Raw genomic sequence first — 21125 nt, 5'->3', positions numbered from 1 at the left:
CTCTCTCTCTCTCTCTCTCTCTCTCTCTCTCTCTCTCTCTCTCTCTCCCTTTCCCTTTCCCTCTCTTTCCCTCTCTTTTTCTCTCTCTTCCTCTCTCTTTTTCTTTTTCTCTTTTCATTCTCTCTTGCTCTCCTCCTGTCTCTCCTATTTTTCTATTTTTCTCTTCCCTCTGTCTCTCCATTTCCATCTCTTCTCTGTCTCTTTCTCTCTCCCAGCCCTGGTCTCTTTGTCCTGTTTCTCTCTCTTTCCTCCTTCTGTTTCTTTTCTTTCTCTCCATCTCTTCATGTCTCTCCCTATCTCTGTCTCTCTCAAAGCTTCCCAAGTAGTCCCTGTAGGGACCTACCAATTTCCCAATAAGTAAAGGATGATGCTCTTTTCAGAATTTTAGAAGGTGAGAGAGGAGGAGGCTGCCAGAACTTTACTTTAGGACCCAGTAAGACTCAAAACCTAACTCAGAAAGGGTTTGGAAACTAGAGAGAAGGTTCAGACTAGACAGACAGGACCTCAGAGATCAGCTAGTCCAAACCCTTCATTTTGCAGAGAAGGAAACTGAGACTTGGGGAGGTGAATGGACTTGCCCTCTTCTGCCTCTGGAAGGGGCCTGTGACTCTCAGGTAAAATCAGGATTCGATCACACATGTGTTGAGCATCTCTGAACCTGTACTTACATTGTTTTCCCCTAGAGAATGAGGGCAGGGGCTATTTCATTTTTGCCTTTGTATCCCAGCATGTGGCCCAGTGCCTGGCAGGCAAGAGCATGAGTTCTGGTAACATCAGGTCGAGTTTATAGAATGCTTTAAGTTTTGCAGAGCCCTTTGCATCCATACATTATCTGATTTGCTCCTCACATTAACCCAACAAGGTAGATGTTATCCTCAGTTTACAGATGAGGAAACTGAGACCAAGGAGGTGAAAAGACTTGGTTAGTACCTGAAGCGGGATTTTAAACTTAAGTCCTTGAGACTCCAAGTCCTTCCCTCTTCCCCTCCTCCCTTGGAGGAGGCACTTTTAACAAACGCTTATTGTTTGATTGATTGATCAAACAGGGCTTGATTGCTGCATTCTGAAGGGATGAGGTTTTTGTCACCTTCTCACGTCCCCTGTCTCCCCTCTTCTGTCACTTTTCACTCACTTCCTGGCCCCCCCCCCCAGCCTCTTCTGTAGACTCATTTTTACTAAGCTATCTGTCACCATATACTGCTCTTCGTGGAGCAGAATTTTATCTCAGTGAAATAAATCTCTCACAGTGAAATTTCAAGCATCCTATAAACTAGGCAGGGGAGATATTTCAGGGACTTTCTGATGTCTCTCAAATCAGTCCCAGGCAGGTTACTACTTAGTATGCTTAGAGACAAGACTTCTTATTGTTCAGTCTTTTCAGTCATGTCTGATTCTTCATGAACCTCATTTGGCAGTTTTGGGGTTTTGTTTTTTTTTTCTTTGGCAAAGATTCTGGAGTAGTTAGCCATTTCCTTCTCCATAAATGAGGAAACGGAGGCAAACAGGGTTAAGTGACTTGCCCAGGGTCACACAGCTAGTAAATGTCTGAGACCAGATTTGAACTCAGGAAGATGTCTTCCTGACTCCAGGTCTGGCACTTCATCCACTGGACCACCTAGCTGCCCCCATACACAAGACTGGGTATACCCAGAGGGTAAAGAAGTCTCATCCTCCTGAGAGAGAAGCCTTGTGGTGAATGGAAAGAGCACTAATCTGAATTCAAAGGATCTGTGTAATCTTGGACAAGTTACAATCTCTCTGAGCCTCAGTTTCTCTTGTCTTTAAAGGTGGGGGTTGGGCTATGATCTCTAAGCCCTCCCCCCCAATTCTAAATCTTGGTCATAGTCTTTATAATAGCATAAGTATAAAGATAGAGGGGGAGGGGTCTATGAGGTCAGAGGTGGGAAAGAAGCAGAGTGACTATAGAATAATCTTGTGACTGAAGGAAGGATTCAGTGACTAGATGCTTCTAAAACAGGGGTTCTTACCCTTGTTAGTGTCATGGCCCCCCGTAGGTACTCTGGCAAAGACTATGGACTGTCTCCCAATAATGTTTTTAAATGCATAAAGTAAAATAGGATGATGAAGGAAGCCAAAAATAAAATATTATCAATTTTTAAGGTTCGTGGACCCTAGGTTAAGGACCCCAGTTCTAAATGATCAGCCTATGAGTTGGGGAACCAGGAATACCTACTGGTCTTTCCATCATCACAGCTGTGTCAATCTGGTCAGGACCCTTCTCCCCTTCCCAGTTTCCAGTGCCCAATGCCCAGCCCCAATTCATTCTGTGGGCTATTTCCTTCCCTCTGACATACTCTCTGAGGGCAGGGAGAGCCCAGGCTAAAGACTTTCCTCCTGGTCTGTCTCTAGGTGGGAGCCAGTGGGGTCACTTACAGATAGTGGTGATGATGCTTCCATACTGGTACTTGGTCCCGTACAGAGAAGCCAGGTTGTCGACTGCAAGCTTGGCCAGCTCGTCCTTGAGGGGAAAACAGAGTGAGACACACACACATCATAACAGGAGGAAGCCTAAAGATCTCCTGAGGACACCAGGTCTATGGGGTTAGAGATGCAGAAGAGAAAGAGTGACTGTAGAATAATAATCTCGTGACTGGCACCGAGTGAGGAGGGTAGGACGAGGCTGGAGGCCCCCTCCCTCAGGGGACCAGCTGCCCAGACAGTCCCACCCAGAGGCAGAGCTCCCTTGTGTTCCCCAGATATGCTTTCTTCAGCTCTTTGTCTGCGGTGGTTCTCTGTGGGCAGACCACAAGACTGGCAGGCAGGCCCACAACGGAGTGGTTAGAAGATACTCAGTATTCCATTAGCCAGGCTCCTTCCCCCCCAGTGAGAAGACAGTGTGAAGCAGTCTCACCCTGAGCCTGAAGGCTACCTCAACCTCTTGCTTTGGAACCCACAATAAGGTACCCAGTGTCTTTCATTCCCCAACTAAGAAATGAGACGCTGCCCCAGGCTGGCGAGACTCATGGATGTAACAGGAGGGAAAAGCACCACACGTGTGTGCCTTATTTTCAGTGCATGTAGCATATGGAAATCAAGACTGTAATAAAGACAATTAACGGTTCCTTTGAACAGATTGGTGAGGGCTGGCATGGGGACTGGGCAGAGGGTAAACGTACCAGCTCCGCTTGGTGGGTAGCCCGGGCAGTGGTGTAGCCGTAAGGATAGAGGAGCAGTTGAGAGTAGCTATGGATGGAGATGAAAGCCTTGATGTTCCCGTGGCTATTCACAAAGTCTACGATGGACTTGACCTCCACCTCTGAGTTGGCATACTTGCCATGGTAAGTCTCTGAACAGGGGTTGCTGCTGGCTCCAGCCACTGTAGGAAACAAGACGAGGTTTAGCATTTTCAAAACCAGAGTCAGTAACCTCTCTCAGTCCATCTTTTTAGTGTGTGTTATATGTGTGTTTGGGACCCAAGGAAAAGTGGAAAGGAACGAGATGGGAACCACCCCCACAGGGAGGGTTCATAATGGCAGGTGTGAGTCATTGGGAGGGTAGAGACTGCAATGCTGAAGTTCTAGGTCCAGCACAGCCTGAGTTGGAAAGGGAACGGAGATTATTGATGAATCCCTCTCTAGAATAGTAATGCTAGTTTGGGAGGTTAGGTGGCAGTGATATGAAAGAACAACAGTGAAAACCTATTTTTTAAATCCTTAAAAACAAAAAAGCAGAGGGTGGCTAGGTGGCACCGGCCCTGGAGTCAGGAGGACCTGAGTTCAAATGCGGCCTCAGACAACTTGACACGCTAGCCGTGTGACTTTGGGCAAGTCACTTAACCCCAGTTGCCCTCCAAAAAGAAAAAAAAGAAAAGCAGAACAGTAATTTGGTTACTATCTTGCAAGGAGAGAATAGAATACAATGCTGGGCCTAGTGTCAGGAAAAAGAGTTCAAATATAGCCTTGGATAATTACTAGCTTGGGCAAGTCTTTTAACTTCTATTTGCCTCGGTTTCTGCATCTGCAAGACGGGATAAAAATGGCAGCCCCCGCTCGTGATGATATGTGAAGTGCTTAGCCTGCATAGTGCCAGACACCTGGTAGGTACCACATAAGTGCTGTAGATGGATAGGGAGGGGGTTGTTGAGGATTAAGCTCTAGCTTTATCCCTAAATACATCCTTCAAATCATCACTCCACTTCTTGGGATTTCCTTGTTCAGACTCCGGGGCAGTCCTCAGCCTTTCCTTGAAGAGCAAGCCCAGGCTTCAGGAGGTTCAGTTGACCTCCCATCACCCCTCCCCACTCAGAACAGAGTTCTGATTCCATGGCACAAGGCTTGTTCTGTCCTTTGGGGTCAGTTTCTAAATCTTCCTCTGTCACTCACTATGACCTTGGGCAAATTACTTAACTGAACCTCTGTTTCCTCTTTGTAAAATGACTGGTTGGACTAGAACAGGGTTTTCTAACCTGGGCTCAATGAACTTTTTTTTTTTTTGGCCAGGGGGGTTAAGTGACTTGCCCAGAGTTGCACAGCTAGTGTCTGAGGTCACATTTGAACTCGGGTCCTCCTGACTGCAAAGTTCTCTATCTACTTTTCACCTAGCTGCCACACTGCTAACTTAAAAAAATATTTTGATAACTATTTTGATATAATTGGTTTCTGTTACTCTCCTATACATTTTATCTTGCGCATTTAAAAGCATTATCCTGAGGAGGGTTCACCTAATAGCCAAAAGGATTCATGCCACTGAAAAATGTCAGGAACCTTAGACTGCTCTGGGATGCTGGACTACGATAGATGAGCCTTTGCCTTATCTTGCCTAGAATCTGACCCCCATGTCGCTTCTCAGCCATCTCCACACCATGCTACTAGATGGCCCCTTTATGTATTGTCTTCTTCCATCAGAATATAAACTCCTTGAGGGCAGGGGCCGTATTGTTTCTTGTATTTGGAGCCCCAGTTTTAGCACATAGTAAGAACTTAACCAAGATCATGGCTTTCAAGGAGCCCCCCAAATCTGTTCTCTTTATCCTTGCCTTAGAGAGACCTTCTTTTCCTTTAAGATATAGCTTATCTCAGTACTATCTTCTACAGGAAGCCTTTCCTGACACCCCACCCCCCAACGTCCAGCCCCCTCCTTCCTAAATTACCTTATATTGAGCTATTTTGTATGTATGTGAATAGGGCAGGTCAGTAGAGCAGTGGACAGAATGCTAAACCTGGAGTCAGGAAGACCTGAGTTCAAATCCAGGCTCAGTTAGCTATGTGACCCTGGGCGAGTGACTTAATCCTGTTGGCCTCAGTTTCTTCAACTGCAAAATGAGTTAGAGAAAGAAATGGCAAACTCCAGTGTCTTTGCCAAGAGAACCCCAAAAAGGGGTCACAGAGTCAGATACGACTGAGCAGCAACAAATATATCTGTGAACTATACTTGTGCCGTATAAATTCTACTTGTGCTTGTTGCTTCCATTAGAATGTAAGTTTCCTCTGAGTAGGATTATTTCATTTTCTTTACACTCATATCTCCAGCACCTAGCACCATGAATGTCCCAGAGTAGACACTCAATAAATACTTATTGATTCATTTATTCATTGATCCCACTGGGAGCCTTATCTTGACCTACGTCCAAAGCCAGCATCCCAGTTCCTGTTGGGGTCCACACCAACGCAGCTGGATCCAGCATTAATGGACCTGGTCTTACGCCACATGCGGTTCTGAAACAAGGAAGTAAAAATCAATCAGCCAACAAAGATATGCTAAGATACCCAATAAATGGTCCCTGATCTTTTTTTTTTTTTGCTTTTTGGCAGGCAGTTGGGGTTAAGTGACTTGCCCAAGGTCACACAGCTAGTTTTGTGTTAAGTGTCTGAGGCCGGATCCAAACTCGGGTCCTCCTGGCTCCAGGGCAGGTGCTCTATTCACTATGCAACCTAGCCGCCCATGGTCCCTGATCTTGATGAATTTGTAACCTAACTAGGGAGACAGAATTAACATAGGTCAAACTATTAGATAACAATTTAGAGTTCAGTAATGTGGGACTAACTATGAATGAGTGTATTAAGACTTCAGAAAAGAAGGAGATCAGATTGGGCCAGAGTTGTTAGGGAGAGCTTTGTGGAGTAGGTGGGATTTGAAAATGAGCGCAAAGAGCCCTTTAATTTTGGTTCTACTCAGGAAATGAGAATACTGTCACTTAGTGCAGTGGAGAGAAGGGTGGGGAGATAGGGATTATGCAGTATATTTAGTAATTAAGAGAGATGAGATTGCAGTAGGGAGCATGCTGACTCCTGATGGGCAGCAAGTGCAGAAAGCATAGGGCTACCCTCTTGTGATTGGACCAGCAACAGTAGGAGGTGTCCAACTGAGGCAAGGACCCAGCAGTCGGCCCTTTGTCTCCACGGATCGGTGGACCCTAGGTGGATAGCTCAGTTTGTTGACTCCTGAGATTGTCCTTTTCCCAGGGACCGTGGAACTGAAACCTAGCTAGGAGAGCCCTCCTAGAAGCCTCAGAACATGGGGCAAGGGAAGGGCACTATACCGAGGAGTGGGTAAAGGCAAAGCCATCAGGGTTGGTGACAATCTCTAGGAAGATGTCCATAGAATCCAGGATGGCAGTGAGCTTCTCATCTTGGCCATAGTCCTCAGTGATCTAGGTGAAAGGGGGACAAAATAAGAAGCAGAAAGAGGGTGGTATCCTGGGAAGAAAAATTAGCTTCCCTCAACTTTCCTCTCCAAACGAAGGGAGGAGTGAGAGAGAGGAGTCAGCTTCACTCCTTGGTCTTTGACTCACACTAACAAGGCCCAGATTGTTGAAACCAATAGTACCCAATTTTGCCTGGCCCCTCCAAAGGCATGGGAAGTAATGACCCCAACAGATGGAATGGAATGGAATGGAATCTTGGGTGAGCAGAGTAAGGACCTGAAGGCACTCTCTTGGAACATAAAGTCTGCAGGTCACCCCAGGGCCATATTACTTCCTCCCAGTTCATACAGTGAATGAATTTCCCTTCCCCCTTAATCCAATTCCCAGATCTTACCTTCTTAGCAAACCAAACTCCACTAGCCTGGGTAACCCATTCCCGGGAATGGATGCCAGTATCAATCCAGATGGCAGGGCGATTGGTTCCCCCAGTGCTGAACTGGAGAAGAAAGAGAGAGAAAGTTCAGTACAGTCTCTCAACTAATAATTGCCTTCCTCAGCAGATCTGTGCTCTGAGCTCCAAGGCCCATTTTCTCTACAGGAAAAAGGTTGATACTAGAAACTTCCCCATACTCAGTTCTCTCTCCCCTGCCCTGTTCTCTTAGATATGCGGCAGAATGAGGTGCCTGCAGAGTTCATGCCAATCACTCAGGGCTAGGAAGCTTCCCTCTTCCCTGTCAAATCTCCTGGCTTTCTGAGAGGAGGGCTAGGACCAGGAACCATGCCTGGTGATAGCAGCAATCCCAGAATCTCAAAGTCAGAAATGCATTCAGCAGTCAATCTAGGCCAGCCCAGCCCTCTACAGCATCAGCAACAAGAAGTTGTTATTCAACCTCCCCTCTAAAGAGCTTCTGGGAGGGGGATTCTCCCCAATCAGCCCCCTTTACACTTTGACCATCCAAACTTAGGAAGGCTTTCTATGCTTCAAGCTTAAATCTATGTAGTTCTGCCTTCTGGAGCCAAGCAAAATAATTCTAGGCTCTCTGTTCCTCGGGATGGCCCTCCAAATAATTGACGTCAGCTATCATACTCTGTCTCATCCTTGCCAAAACACTCTGCCTGTCTCTCCACGCAGGTGGAAGCATGAAGAGAAGCATCATTATTGCCTCATGGACCAAGTGGTCTCCAGCAAGGTCTTGAAATCACATCTGCCCCTTATCTCTGAATCAGTCATGAAACCTTAACAAAGACAGGATCTAAGGAGCTCTAGAGGTTTTCCTTTAGCCATCACTGAGGCTGAAGGTACAGACAGGTTAAAACTTGGGGTGAGGGAGGCATCTCTGCTGTAGACAATCCCCCAAAGAGCTGAAATCTACAATTCAGAACTCCTTTCTCAGGAGGGCTGGCTTACACTGGAACCTCAGGCCTGCCCCAGAGCAGATCTTGTTTCTACCTACCATCACAAGATTTCCCCCATCTGACCCCTTCTCTCCACTCATACAGCTACTACCTTAAATCAGGCCCTCATCACCTCTCCCCTGGATTATTAGAACAACATCCTAATTGCTCTCCCTGCCTTGATCGACTCTTTCCCCATTCCAGTCTGTCCTGTACATTGCTGCCAAAGTAATAAGAGGAAATCTCACCATATGAGCTTGTTTTTGTACCCTCTAAACTCAACCAGCTCCATTGACTTCCTCTTGTCTCCAGAAAGAAATATAAACTCCACTGTTTAACTTTGAAACCCCTATGTAACCTGGCCCTGAACTATATTTCCTACCTCATTAGACATTACTCTTCCTCCCATGCCCTGAGATCCTGCCAAAGCAGTTTCCTCCATTCTATTCTCTCTCTACCTCTGTGGCTTTACACTGGCTGCCCCCATGCCTGGAATGTACTGTCTCCTTCCCTCTGCCTCATAGAATTCTTCTCTTCCTTTAAAATGCTACTCAAGCACCATCTTCTGCACAAAGCCTTCCCCCCAACTTCTAGAACCTTCCCTCCCAAATTACCTCAGTTAACATTATTTAAGGATTATAAGTGTATTCAAAATGCTATCTTTAAAAATCATTACTTACCTTTTTTTTTGGCACCCTCTAAATTTTTGTGTCCTGAGACAAAACCCTTGTTGCCCTGTCCTTATTATGACTCTGTACAATCTCTAAATCCCATGTGGGAAGTATGGAAACAAGAGACTTCATCTAAACCCAAGATATTCTATAAGAAAAATATCAGCCTGGAGATAATCTGAGTCACTTGTGGGACTGTGTCTATTTGTGTGGGGACATGTACATATGCAGGATTAACTCTGTATGACTAAATACACAAAAGTTCTTGGGCATGAATGGATATACCTGTGTGTGTGGTTATGGGGTTATGGTTGTGCTTGGGGTGGGGGCACAGGGGAGGAGGAGGTGGTGCTAAGGATACTTGGGTATCTAGGCTTCTGGTACCTTCAGAACATTGAGGGGGCGGCCCTCATAGCTGTTGCCAATTTGAATCTTACTGACAAGGTTTGGGTTCTCAGCCACCAGCAGATCAATAAATTCGTAGATCTACAAAGGACATAGAAAGGAGAGTGAGAATGCTTCAGTTACGTTATCTCATGAGATCCTCCCAGCACTGCCATGAGGTAGATGGTACAAGTTTTATTATTATTATTATGCTCATTTTATAGAAAAGGAAGCCAAGATTCCCAAAGACACTCAAGATCCCACAAGCAATGGGTGGAGTTGGGCTACGAACCTCGGTCTTCTGACACTAAGTCTAGTGCTCTTTCTGCTAGTAGACCCCAGGAGAGCCATCATGGCTCCCAAGAACCTAATTCCTTCATGCTTTTCATCTTGGCCACTCATTCCTCAAGCATCTTAATGTCTCCCTTTTCTCTAGGTGTTATGGATGAGTCCCAAAAAGGATGAAAGATGTATCATCCCCAAATCCCCTGGGAGTCACAAAACCCAGCCAAACTCAGCGTTCAGAGATCTCCTACACATACACACACACACTCTCTTACACACTTACACACACACGTACACACCACATACACATTCACTTCTGCCCCTCTGAGGCAGGTGCTATTATTATCCCCATTTTACTGATGAGGAAACTGAGGTTCAAGAAGGTTAGCCTATTTATCCATGGTTGCACACTTTTATGTATATAAATCAGGATTTGAACCCAGGTCTTTCTGCTGGCAGAATCCAGCATTCTCTCTACTATGCTATGAGACTGATTTCTCAGTTTTAGTACATCATCTGAGAGCATCTTTGGAGACCTTGTGCAAAAGGGGAAAGGTACTATTTTATGTTCGAGGTTCATAAAATAGGCAGGATCTCTCTCAGGGTTGGCTGAGGCTGTCTCTCAGGGACCTTTACCTCCTCCAAGGTGTGGTAAGTGGCATAATTGAAGGTGTCGGTGGAGCGGGCCTTTGACCGGAAGGCAACCATCTGTTTCTCTTCCTCATCCAGCAGGAGCTGGAAAGTTGGGGGAGGACACAATTGTTAAGAAAGTATATTCCCCATTCTCCCCACTGTTCCTCTCAGCTCCTTGGAAACACATGCTAAAAGTAAGACTAGGTAATTCTGGCTCAACAAAAGAGCTGAGCTGACCCAACACATGGATGAAGCAGGTATAGTCAACTAAATGGTAGAATTTGATGCCCACTGGTCATCCAAATATCTCACCATCCCCCTGGCCTGTGATGGCACCACCTTCCTGTCCTATTGTTAGACATTCCCAGCACTGGAGTCCTATGTAGGTGAGGAAACACAAGTATTTCCTGAAAGCCTTTGTTGGATGGCATATACCTGACTTGGGAAAGAAGGGAGGGGTCTCCTTACTTAGTAAGGATTAGTTGATCAGATTAGTTTGTTAGAAAATTGGGCTTGAGGGGTGGCCAGGTAGCACAGTGAGTAAGAGCACTGGCCCCAGTGTCGGGATGACCTGGGATTGAATCTGGGCTCAGACACTCAGCGCCCACCCAGAAACACCTGCCCGTGTAACCTTGAGCAAGTTACTTAACCCCAATTGCTTAGGGGCGGCCAGGTGGCTCAGCAAGTAAGAGCACCAGCCCCAAGTGTCCGGATGACCTGGATCGAATCCAGGCTCAGATACTTAGCATCACACCCAGAAATAACTGGCCGTGTAACCTTGAGCAAGTTATTTAACTCCAATTGCTTTAAAAAAAAAAAAGAAAGAAAGAAAATTGGGCTTGAGAGCAGGAACAGGTCAAAGGACAATAGAAGGGCATGGGTAGGACAAAAGAGTATTTGGCAGTGGGTAACAGAGTAATTGAAGGACAAAAGGTATCCCAAAGATAAAATTTTCTTCCTTTCCTACTTGTTGGGGTTCAGGGATTGGGAATTGGGAGTTGAGATCTCCCCTGATAAAGAGACTAGAGTTCTAGGTCTTCAGTGCCTTGCTGACTACTCATCTGCCCTCCACAACCCACGGGCACCCATTCTTCATTTACCTGCACGTCCTCAATCATGATGGAATACTTGATGCCACTGGACTCCAGGAACACTTTGACAGCCTGGACACTGGGGAAGGGCACACGGACATCGATGGGGATGGAGGGGTGGGAAGGACCACGCCAGAAATCCAGCTGTAGAGGACAAAAATGGTAACTGTCACAGGGGGTCCAAGGTGTGCTAGCTAGAACACCAGGACAAAGAGAGGAATACTAACCGGGGGAGGAAGGAGAATGTGTGGGTTAAAATTCCTTTTATTGGGGCTTAGATCGCAGGCTCAGAGAAGCCAGAAGAGCAACCATGATTTATGTGGTGACCTGGGACTAGGAGATTCTACAGAACATGGAGAGTAAACCAGAAAATGGGATAGAAGAGACATTAAGAGTGGGAAGGAAGGGGCGTATGGGTGGGCTGAAGATAAAGTATCCAGGGACCCTTGTAGGGAAAGACGCAAAGGAAGAGGATCAGAAGAGGGAGACGTTTTTTAAAAAGAAGTAGAAGGAATCATCGAGGCCATCTATGAAGTCAAGCATGTGTCTGAATAAAAAGTCATTCCTCTGAAGCATCCCTGACTACAGTGACCACACAGGCTGTGAAGGAAGGTCCCTAGCGAGGGTGAAAGCAGCCATTCTGTTCAGGGGTAGCTCTGCTGCTTAGGAAGGTTTTTATTACAACCAACTTCAATCTGCAATGCCTTTTCCTTGGCTATCCCCCACACCTGGGATTCTCTCCTTCCTCATCTCTACCTCCTGGTTTCTTTCAAGTCCCAGCTAAAATCCCACCTTCAACAAGAAGCCTTTCCTGACATGCCCTTTGCCCCCCAATGCTAGTGCCTTCCCAGACCACCCCTAATTTATCCTGCACGTGGCTTGTTTGTGTATAGTTGTTTGTCTATCATCTCTCCCATTAGAACTCTTTGCCATTTTTGTAGCCCCAGTATTTAGCACAGTGCCTGACTCATACATAGTAGGCACCATGCCTGTTGGCTTGATTGTACTCACCCAAATCTACTGGTTCATAGTTCTGCCATCTGGGGCCAAGCAGAAAAATCTTATTCCACTGTCAAGTGACAGCCCTTCAAATATCTGAAGACAGCTCTCATGGCTCCCCTCTGGCTTCATTTCTCTAGGAGAAACATCCCCACTTCCTCAAATGATCTTTATATGGTGCTTCACTGTTCTGGTTACCTTTCTTCAAGATACAACAGTATTTTGCCAATGCTCTTCTTAAAATGTGACTCTCAAAACGGAATAGAATATACCAGCTATGGCCTCACCAGGGAACTATTGTCTCCCTGGGCCTGGAAAGTATGCCTCTCTTAATGTACCCTAAGATTGCCTTGGCTTGGGGCGGCCAGGTAGCACAGCGAGTAAGAGCACCGGCTCCAGTGTCAGGATGACCTGGAGATCAAATCCCGGGCTCAGGCACTTAGCACCCACCCAGAAACACCTGGGCATGTAACCTTGAGCAAGTTACTTAACCCCAATTGCTCAGGGGCAGCCAGGTGGCTCAGTGAGTAAGAGCACTGGCCCCAGTGTTGGGATGACCTGGGCATTGAATCTGGGCTCAGATACTTAGCACCCACAGAAAAAACTGGCTGTGTAACCTTGAGCAAGTTACTTAACCCTGATTGCTTAAAAAAAAAAAAAGATTGCCTTGGCTTTTGGGGCTGCTATGTCATGATCAACTCATATTAAACTTGTCTATGAAGACCCTTGGATCTTTTTCAGGCAATCTGCTGTCTAATTAACCCTACCCCCAATTTCTATGTGTGAAGTTGACTTCTCAAAATCAACTGTAGCTTATATTTATTCCTATCAAATTTTATCTTATTAGATTTGGCCCAATATTCTAGTTTACAGAAGTCTTTTTGGCTCCTTAATTTATCCTTCAAGGAGTTAGCTATACCTCCTGATTTGAATTCATTCTCAAATATCTACGCCTTTATTCATGTGTTTGATAAATATGTTAAACCTCACAGAGCCAAGCATAGAACTCTGGGAAACTCTAGTAGAGGCCTGTTGACATATTGAGCTTGGACAATTAATGGGCAACTCTCTGGGTTTAATCTTTCAACCAATCTTGAATCCACTTAAATTAACTATTATCAGCCTGCACCATCTTGTCCATAAGAAAAGCACTGGAGAATGTTCCAGTGCTTTGTGAAAAGGAAGCCTGGCAATTTAGCTGAATGACAAAGGGCAGAGAAGGCAGAGGGATAGCGTGTTTATGTTATAGAACATGAGCGCTGAAAGGGATCTTACATATTATAGACCAGCCCCCTCACTCTTGAAGAAGAAACTGCAGCCCAGAGTGGTCAAGGGATTTGCTCAAACTCACACAGGTAATGAGTGGCAGAGCTAAGACCCATGACCCCTACTTAGGGCTCTTTTCACTGCCCTCCCCCACTGTCTCTGCAGTTCATTTTTCTGAGGGGTTCAGTCCATACTTTTCCATCCTGGGGAGTTAGCAACAAAAGTTCCATGGGCACCACTAAGCTCCAAAGGCCTAGAACCTCCGAAGGGGGCAGCCTGAACCCTAAGATAGAAACAAGAAGCTGATGGGGCTGGGAGTGGGAGTCTGGAGGGGACAGAGGGTTTGGAAGTAGCAGGGCTGGGGTCAAGTCCTATATCTCAGCCATACTTGGGTCTCACAGGAAAAGTTTTTCTCCCAGAAAGGAGGCTCCAGGACCCTGGCCCTCTTACCTGCAGATGTTCCAACTCTTCCAGCTCCCTCACCTTCTCTACCTGGGCTTCATTGGCTGCCGAGATGCGGAGTACTTGGTGCCTGTGCAGGGGCAGGGTGGGTGACTGAGTGGCATGGCCTGGGTCTCTTTCCTGTCTCTTAAGATTCTCTCCTGGCCACCAGCCTCTCTCCACTCTATCTGACTGTACCAGGGTAGGGTAAGCTTCCGCTTGTCCTTGGGTGGTGAGCAGCAGACCCTGAAGTTGTGTTCCTGGCACCAGAGAGGACTCCCCACAGTGGCCTTAAATGTCCCTTCAGGTAAAGAAAGGGGAGGGCAGCAGCTAGGTGGCACAGTGGAGTGAGTGCTGGCCCTAGAGTCAGGAAGACCCCTCCTCCTGAGCTCAAATCTGGCCTCAGGCTAGCTCTGTGACCCTGTGTAAGTCACTTAACTCTGTTGGCCTCAGTTTACTCATCTGTAAAATGAACTGGAGAAGGAGATGGCAAACACTCCAGTATGTGCCAAGAAAATCCCAAATGGGGTCACAAAGAGTAGGGCATGACTGAAACAGCTGAACAAAAAAGAAAGTGGAGATGAAGTGGTGGTTCATGATTCAGAAGTGGTGGGAGGGAAGTGTGTGTGTGTGTGTGTGTGTGTGTGTGTGTGTGTGTGTGTGTGTGTATGTGTAAAGGTCTAGGGGCCAGGGAAGATAAAAGGAAAGGAGGTCGGTCTCAGAACCTACAGATCATAGCAGTGGAGTTTTAGAGCTGAAAGAGATTTCAAGAGGCCATCGACTCCAGTCTCCTCATTTTGCAGAGGGAGAGACTGAGGCACAGAAAGGTAAGTGACACTGCTCATGTTTGAGGCTGAATCCAAACCCGAGCTTTCCTAACCTCATGTCCATCCACTCTCCCACATTGTTTCCAGAAGTCCTTAGCAGCATGGATCCCATGCCCAGCTTTTACTTTTCCCATTCCTTTAAAGTCCTAAGAACACACATGTCCACCTTCTCAAGTCTGGGCCTCTGACATCCCCCTCCCAATAGGGCTCACTTTTCTCCTGTGGATTCCTCCTCAGTCTGGACATCTTCCCTAGGCCCCGAGAGACAGTCCTTAAAATGGGTACCACTGCCCAGCAGTCCCTGCGGTCTTTCTGGCACACTGGTCCTCTCTGCTACTGCTTCCTTCTTTTGTCCATCCATCCATCTCTCCCAGGCTTTAAGGAGGAGCTCAGAGCCTCTTCCCTTTCCTAAGACCTGGAGAATATGAACTTTCTGTCCCCCCTTCCAGCCACCTACCCTGAAAAGTCCTCCTTGCCAAAGACAGCCAGGAACACAGCACTCAGAAAAAGCAGCCCCTTCATGGTGAAGCTTCTCAGGAAACTTATTCTGAGGTAAGGAGAATGAGCCCAGGGCTTTTAAACCCAGGCCAGTGAAGCTGGTTCCACCCCTGCCACCTGCTCTCCCTCCCAGGGTAGGTCACCCCCAACCCTACCCCCTAAATTCTGATGCCTTTCCGCCCTTCCTGATAAAGCACTGAGAATGGGCCAGCTGGAGAGATAGGCTGAGTTTCAACTCTTTGGCTCTCAGCTGGGGTTGGGCTGAGTTTTAGGCAACCCAGACCTCTATTCCATGGTTTTTTTCCTTCCTGTGGTCTTCAGCAAAGGCCACATCTCAGATTACTGAGCAAACATAGCTGGGGGTTAGAAGGTCTGGCTTGGTTAGTGGCACCTAGAGAGTGTCAAATGATGAAACTCCCATTCTCCACGGTTCTGCAAGCCAAGCACTGTGCAAGGGGCTGGGGACACATGGGGGAAAAGCAACAGTCTCTGACTTTGTGGAGCTTACAGTCTAATTGGGGGGTGGGGGTGGGGCAAACTCAAGTAACTATGACACAAGGAAGAATGTGACCAGCACAAAGAATGGGGGAAATCTGGGGAGGGAGAGAAAGTTTTCAACTGGAGATACAGGGTTATATTTCTGATCACTGAGTAAACAGCTGTCTTTGGACATTTGAGTCCTTTGCTCCCATGGAAGAGGGACCCATAGTTCTCCACACCATCCTCTATACTGATTTGCCTCCTCACCCCATAGACCTACAGGTGACACTTTCTCCTCTCTCAAAAACAGCTGTCCTGAGGATACGGTAAGTTGGATCCATATTCCCAGACCCTACATTTTTGGGAGACCCAATGGCAGGGTGGGAGAAAGTCTAGACATAACTAGTCACTTAGAGTGGGAGTCATTTTACTTAAATTAGAAGAGGTCTTAGTCCAACCACCTTGTATTTCAGGCAGGGGAACTGAGAGCTAGAAAAAAGGTAAGGAAGTAACTTGTACCAGGTCCCACAGACAGTAAAGCAGCAGAACTGGCATTTGAAAACAGGTTATCTGACTCTAAAGTCCACAGATAGAACCCTGTTTCTTATAGCTTCACTTTCCTCATTTGTAAAATGAAGATAATAGTGCTTATGCAATGTACTTCAATCAACATGCTTTTATTAAGCACCTACTGTGTTGTTCTAGGCACTTTTCGGCTACAGTTGAAATGAAATGGCCCCTGACCTCAAGGAGCTTACATTTTATTACTGGAGACATGTATATACATGTATACTGTGTTTCACTGCTTAATCATCACAGATTCTATGCCAAATTTTTTGGGCAAAAAAGTGGGGTACAACCATTAAACAACCAATTTTTAAAAAATTGTGCCGGTATGACTTAAAAATCATTTATTTCTAAGCTGTCTTTGGTGCAAGATTAGGATGTACAGAATACCTGTGAATGTATGTTAAAAGTCAAATACTGACAATGCTCTTGCACTAAGAATTCTAGGCTCGTGGCTTGAGATAAATGTATATCCGTATGCCTCTGGTGAATACGTTGCTGCTCTGTTTACCTTTTAAGTAGAGGGATGAACAGAATTATACCGTGGGACATTACACAAGGAAAGGTTATAAACCAATTTTTGGACTGAGAAAACAGGGTGCGATGATTATGTGGTGGCAACAATCATGTGGTGAAATATAGTATTTGTGAATATATGTAAAGTACACACGTTATACACACATGTAACATATAATTAACATGTGCGCATATTTATTATGCTGTGACATGTGTGTCCGTATGATGCACATATATGAAACAAATATAAGATAATTTTGAGAACTTACGAGAAAATGAGATAAGAACAAAGGGGAGGTCCAGGTGTTGTGTTATGGGAAAGTTGAGGAGGGACAGATCCCTTTCATCAGAAAGGATCAGAGAGGATATCATGGAGGAAGTGGCACCTAGTTGGTCCTCGAAGAAACAGATGCACTTCGACAGACCAGAACAGGGGCTGGGAGTGGAGGAACGGAGGTGGGGAAGAATCCCTACTAGGATGAGGGAGAGTGTGAACAGGGGCACAGAGATAGAAGAAGGGAGGATGAAAATGGGGGACAGAGGGTAGCCTTCTTTGGGTAGAGTGTAGAGTATGCAAAGGAGAAGAGTAGGAGATAAATCTGGAAAGCTAAATTGGAGTCACATTGTAAAAGGGCTCTGATTGCCAGGATTAGAAACTGATGCTTCCTTGGACAGCTCAAAGCCCTGGTAAGAAAGAGAGGCCAGGAAAGAGCGGAGGGGTAATTAAGAGGGAACTTAGGACCAGAAAGTTCAGCAAAGAGGTAAGAACATTTTGCTTTTCACAGTAAAAAGAAAGAGACCCAAGGTGGGTAAGGAGCAGGATCCAAAAGGGTGAGTGAAGTTGGAAAATATTTAGAGAGTGGAGCTCAGTAAGCGAAGCAGATATGGGCAAGGGGTACCAAGTGTCCAATCAGCAGGGTTATAGGATCCAGATGGAGAATGTTGTTGAAAGTTAGGGAGAAAGGGGATATGGAAAACCGACTTTGACTCCTTTCCTAGGTCAGCCCTGCCTTCAAACAGGTGCTGTTGTATTGGGAGAAGATACCCTTAGACTCTACTCAGCCATAGTTACTGGACCTGAGAGTCTTATGAAAGCAACCAGATCTGTGAAGCAAGACCAAGGACCTCCTCTCTATTGGTGACCCATCTATGGGGATTGTCACCAACACATAGGGTGCTGGAATAAAAAATCATGACCAGCCCAGGACAGTACCAGGTCAGTGGCTGCCCAGCCAGCCAACAGAGAAGCCCAGTGACCAAACGCAGAGAAATGGTATCCAGGAGGCAATACGTGCATATCCCCTTACAGAACACAGCCTACTGTGTAACTGATGCCCAGAACCACCCTTAGGCCTCTTCTGGATTGAAAGGTCACTTTGTTCAACACTTGGATAATTTAAAAGAACTGTAACTGCATCAGAGTGGGTGCTCCCATTGCTGCCGCAAGGGTCACAAGTTCTGTGCTCAAAAGACCTGGTCACCTGGGGAGCATCCTTCTGGTGGCCATCCTCTCCCTATGAATCTTTCCAGAAATCTATACGGTATAGGATGTGACCAGTCCCATACAGAAAGCCTTTTGGTCCTTGGTAGGTCCTGCCAATGTTAACTCTCTTCTGGAATAGCTTCCAGAGCTTTTGGTCACCTTCTACAATGTGGCATTAGAATAGAAAGGTAATATGGTATAGTAGCTAGAACACTGAACTTAGAACCAAGAAGACGTGGGTTTAAATTCTATCTTAATTGATTAGTTTTGTGATCCTGGGCAAGTCACTTAATCTTCCTGTGACTCTGTTTCCTCATTTATAAAAATGAAAAGGGGGGCAGCTAGGTAATACTAGCTAATAAAGCACCAGCATTAAGTTAGAAGAACCTGAGTTCAAATCAAGCCTCAGACACTTACTAGCTGTGTGACCGTGGGCAAGTCACCTCCATAAATGAATGAATGAAAGAAAAATGAAAGAGCTAGACTTAAACTCTAAAGTTTCTTTCAGCTCTAAATCTATAATCCTGTGAAAAAGACAAGAGAGAAGCTTAGTTAATGTACTTTATATTTTCCCAAGTGTTTTCCACATATATTACTTCATTTATTTCCTCCTAATAGCCCAGTGAGTTAGGATCACAGTGAGATGAAAGTCATCTTAGAGGCCATTTTGTCCAATCCCCTCATTCTATAGATAAGGAAACTGAAGCCCAGAGAAGAGGCCATTGGCTCCAGCTTTGAAGGTGACAAGGCAGGCCTTCTTAGCCCCATTGTGTTGATGAAGAAATGAAAGGGATGGGAGGGGAGGAAGGTAAGACAAATAGAGATAAACACAGAGACATAGAGAAATGGAGAGACAGACGCAAAGAAAGAGATGGTAGAGGAGGAGGAAAGGGGGAAGAGAAAAGTTGAGAGAGAGAAGAAATGATCAGGCAGGAGGAAAGAAGAGAGAGGTAGAGAGACAGAGAAACAGAGACAGACACAGAAAGAGGGAGGAAGAGAAGGGAAAGGAAAAGAAAGAAGGAGAGGAATGAGGAGACAAAGACAGAAAGGCAGGGAAATTTAAGCGACTTACTCAAGGTCACACAACTAATAGCAGAGTGAAGAAAGCAATCCCTTCCTCTCCCTTCCGTTCCATGATGCTGAAGCAGAATATACTTAGAACTGCATAGCAGTTTCAGTGTCTTAAGTGATCTCTGTGACTTTTGTGGCTTTTAGGTAAGTGGGTTAGAGTGCTGTGTCAACAGAACCAAAATTGTGAGTTCCATTCCCACCTGGGTCAGTTAGCTTCATTCTGCTCCTGGGCCAAAGATTTCATCCCAACCTCACGCATCTCTCAAGTGCAACTAGGTGTGATAATTCCTTGCAAACCCATGCCCCCTCAACTTAATGCTTCAGTAGAATTGAAAAGACTCTTAGAAGTCATGCATTGTGAGCTCTTTCTCTTTACAAATGAAGAAACCAAGATTCAGTGTGGTGGATTTGCTCAGTCACACAACTAATGAGCAGTGGATGGAGGACGCAGAGTCTAGTCTGAGTTGTCTTGCTTTCAGCTTTGGTTGTTGCCTTTTTACACCATACACATTCCTCCGTAGCCACTCCAAATGAAGAAGCCAAACCAACCAATATGGTAACCACTTCTGACCATGGACGCCATGCTCCAAATCTGTATTCCCCACCTTTTTCTAAGAGTGGAAAAGTACGTTTCCCTATCAGTTCTTCAGGACCAACTATGTTCATTAACCATTTGTCAGAGTGTTTATATATATGTTGTTCTCTTATACCACTAAACAGATTACAAGTTCCTTCAAGGCAGGCATCCATGTTTAATCTCAGTTTTGTATCTCCCCCAGCTTTCCTCCAGTACAGTTAATATAATTCAGCAAATGTTTATGATGTGCCTATTATGTGCAAGGAATATGGGGGATAGAGAGATAAAAATGAACACTCCTGGTCCTCCAGAAGCTTGCATTCTACTTAAATTATAAGATAGATGTTATGACTCCTGGCCCTCAAGAAACTTACCTCCTACTCAAATAATAAGATAGATGTTATGTTCTATGAGCTTTTCACACATCTAGAATATTTAGGATGGGTATTTGCCCATTGATTATGTGAATCTGTACTTGTGTACCAACTGTGATTTTCCAGGATTGCGTTTTTCGGGGGTTTTTTTGGACCAGAAGAAGACTGTAAAGAAAGCAGTGATTTTTGTTGCTGGAGGGAATGCAGGATGAAAAAGTCTCTAGGCTTTCCCTATCTTTCAAGTCTCGCTAATTGAAACTCTGGAGTATTGTTTTACATAGACAACTCAACATTCACATTAGCATCATGGGGGTAAAAAAGAGCTGAAAGGGATTTTCTTAATCTAAATAAGGGTCTGAACTCACAGAGTGGAAGTTTTAGACATAATCAAAGGAGTTCAAAAGACAGATTTAACCTAAACCCGAGGATTTCTTCTAAAGATTCAAGTAGCCCAGGCTTTGAGGTTTAAATCACAGAAGATATTTACCCCCTGAGGCTATGTGCTAAAATAGTTTGGGAAAAAAAAAAAAAATCATGTCCTCCATTAGGGGGAATGGAAAAAAGTTCTATGGAGGTAGCAATTCTGCAGAAGGACACAAGGTGGCACCAAAGAGCTGTCTAGCAACAGTGGTTACGGAGCTTGGATAGCCTTGCACAGTAGCACCCAGGCAGGCTAAAGATATCACTAAAGCAGGGTCTCTTTAGAAGGACCAGCCAACAGCACTGCTGGAACCAGAGGATTTCTAGTACCCCTCTCGGGGGATTCAGCACCATCCTTAGAGAAGGCAAGTGGCCTCAAACTATCAACGGTCCTTATACGGGTACCCTCTCCTGCGCATGTCACCCTGGTCACACCTGTGCCTGCAATCCTAATAATAATGCCTAGTACTTATACACTCTGCGAAGATAATCTCATTTGATCCTAACAGCAGCCCTAGGAGGTAGGTGCCATTATTGCCCCCA

General features: G+C 45.6%; 1 protein-coding gene across 1 annotated transcript in view; it reads right to left on the bottom strand.

The window, feature by feature from the left end:
* LOC138160451 (carboxypeptidase A1-like) overlaps positions 1-15118 on the bottom strand; it is a 16011-nt gene extending 893 nt beyond the window's left edge. The window contains exons 1-10 of the mRNA XM_069087028.1: positions 15054-15118; positions 13779-13860; positions 11073-11207; positions 9976-10074; positions 9055-9156; positions 6999-7100; positions 6500-6610; positions 5585-5675; positions 3138-3337; positions 2395-2479 (exon numbers count right to left, since the gene is read on the bottom strand). Coding sequence (XP_068943129.1) covers positions 2395-2479; positions 3138-3337; positions 5585-5675; positions 6500-6610; positions 6999-7100; positions 9055-9156; positions 9976-10074; positions 11073-11207; positions 13779-13860; positions 15054-15118 — 1072 coding nt within the window. The remainder of the gene's footprint in view (positions 1-2394; positions 2480-3137; positions 3338-5584; positions 5676-6499; positions 6611-6998; positions 7101-9054; positions 9157-9975; positions 10075-11072; positions 11208-13778; positions 13861-15053) is intronic.
* Between the last annotated feature and the right edge of the window lie 6007 nt (positions 15119-21125).

This window comes from Petaurus breviceps, unplaced genomic scaffold, assembly GCF_028583685.1.
Source record: "Petaurus breviceps papuanus isolate PSGF00001 unplaced genomic scaffold, PetGlider_PUasm1.0 181, whole genome shotgun sequence".
NCBI lineage: Eukaryota > Metazoa > Chordata > Mammalia > Diprotodontia > Petauridae > Petaurus > Petaurus breviceps.
Note: the sequence above shows the minus strand (reverse complement) of the source record. Positions and strands in the feature narration are given on the sequence as shown.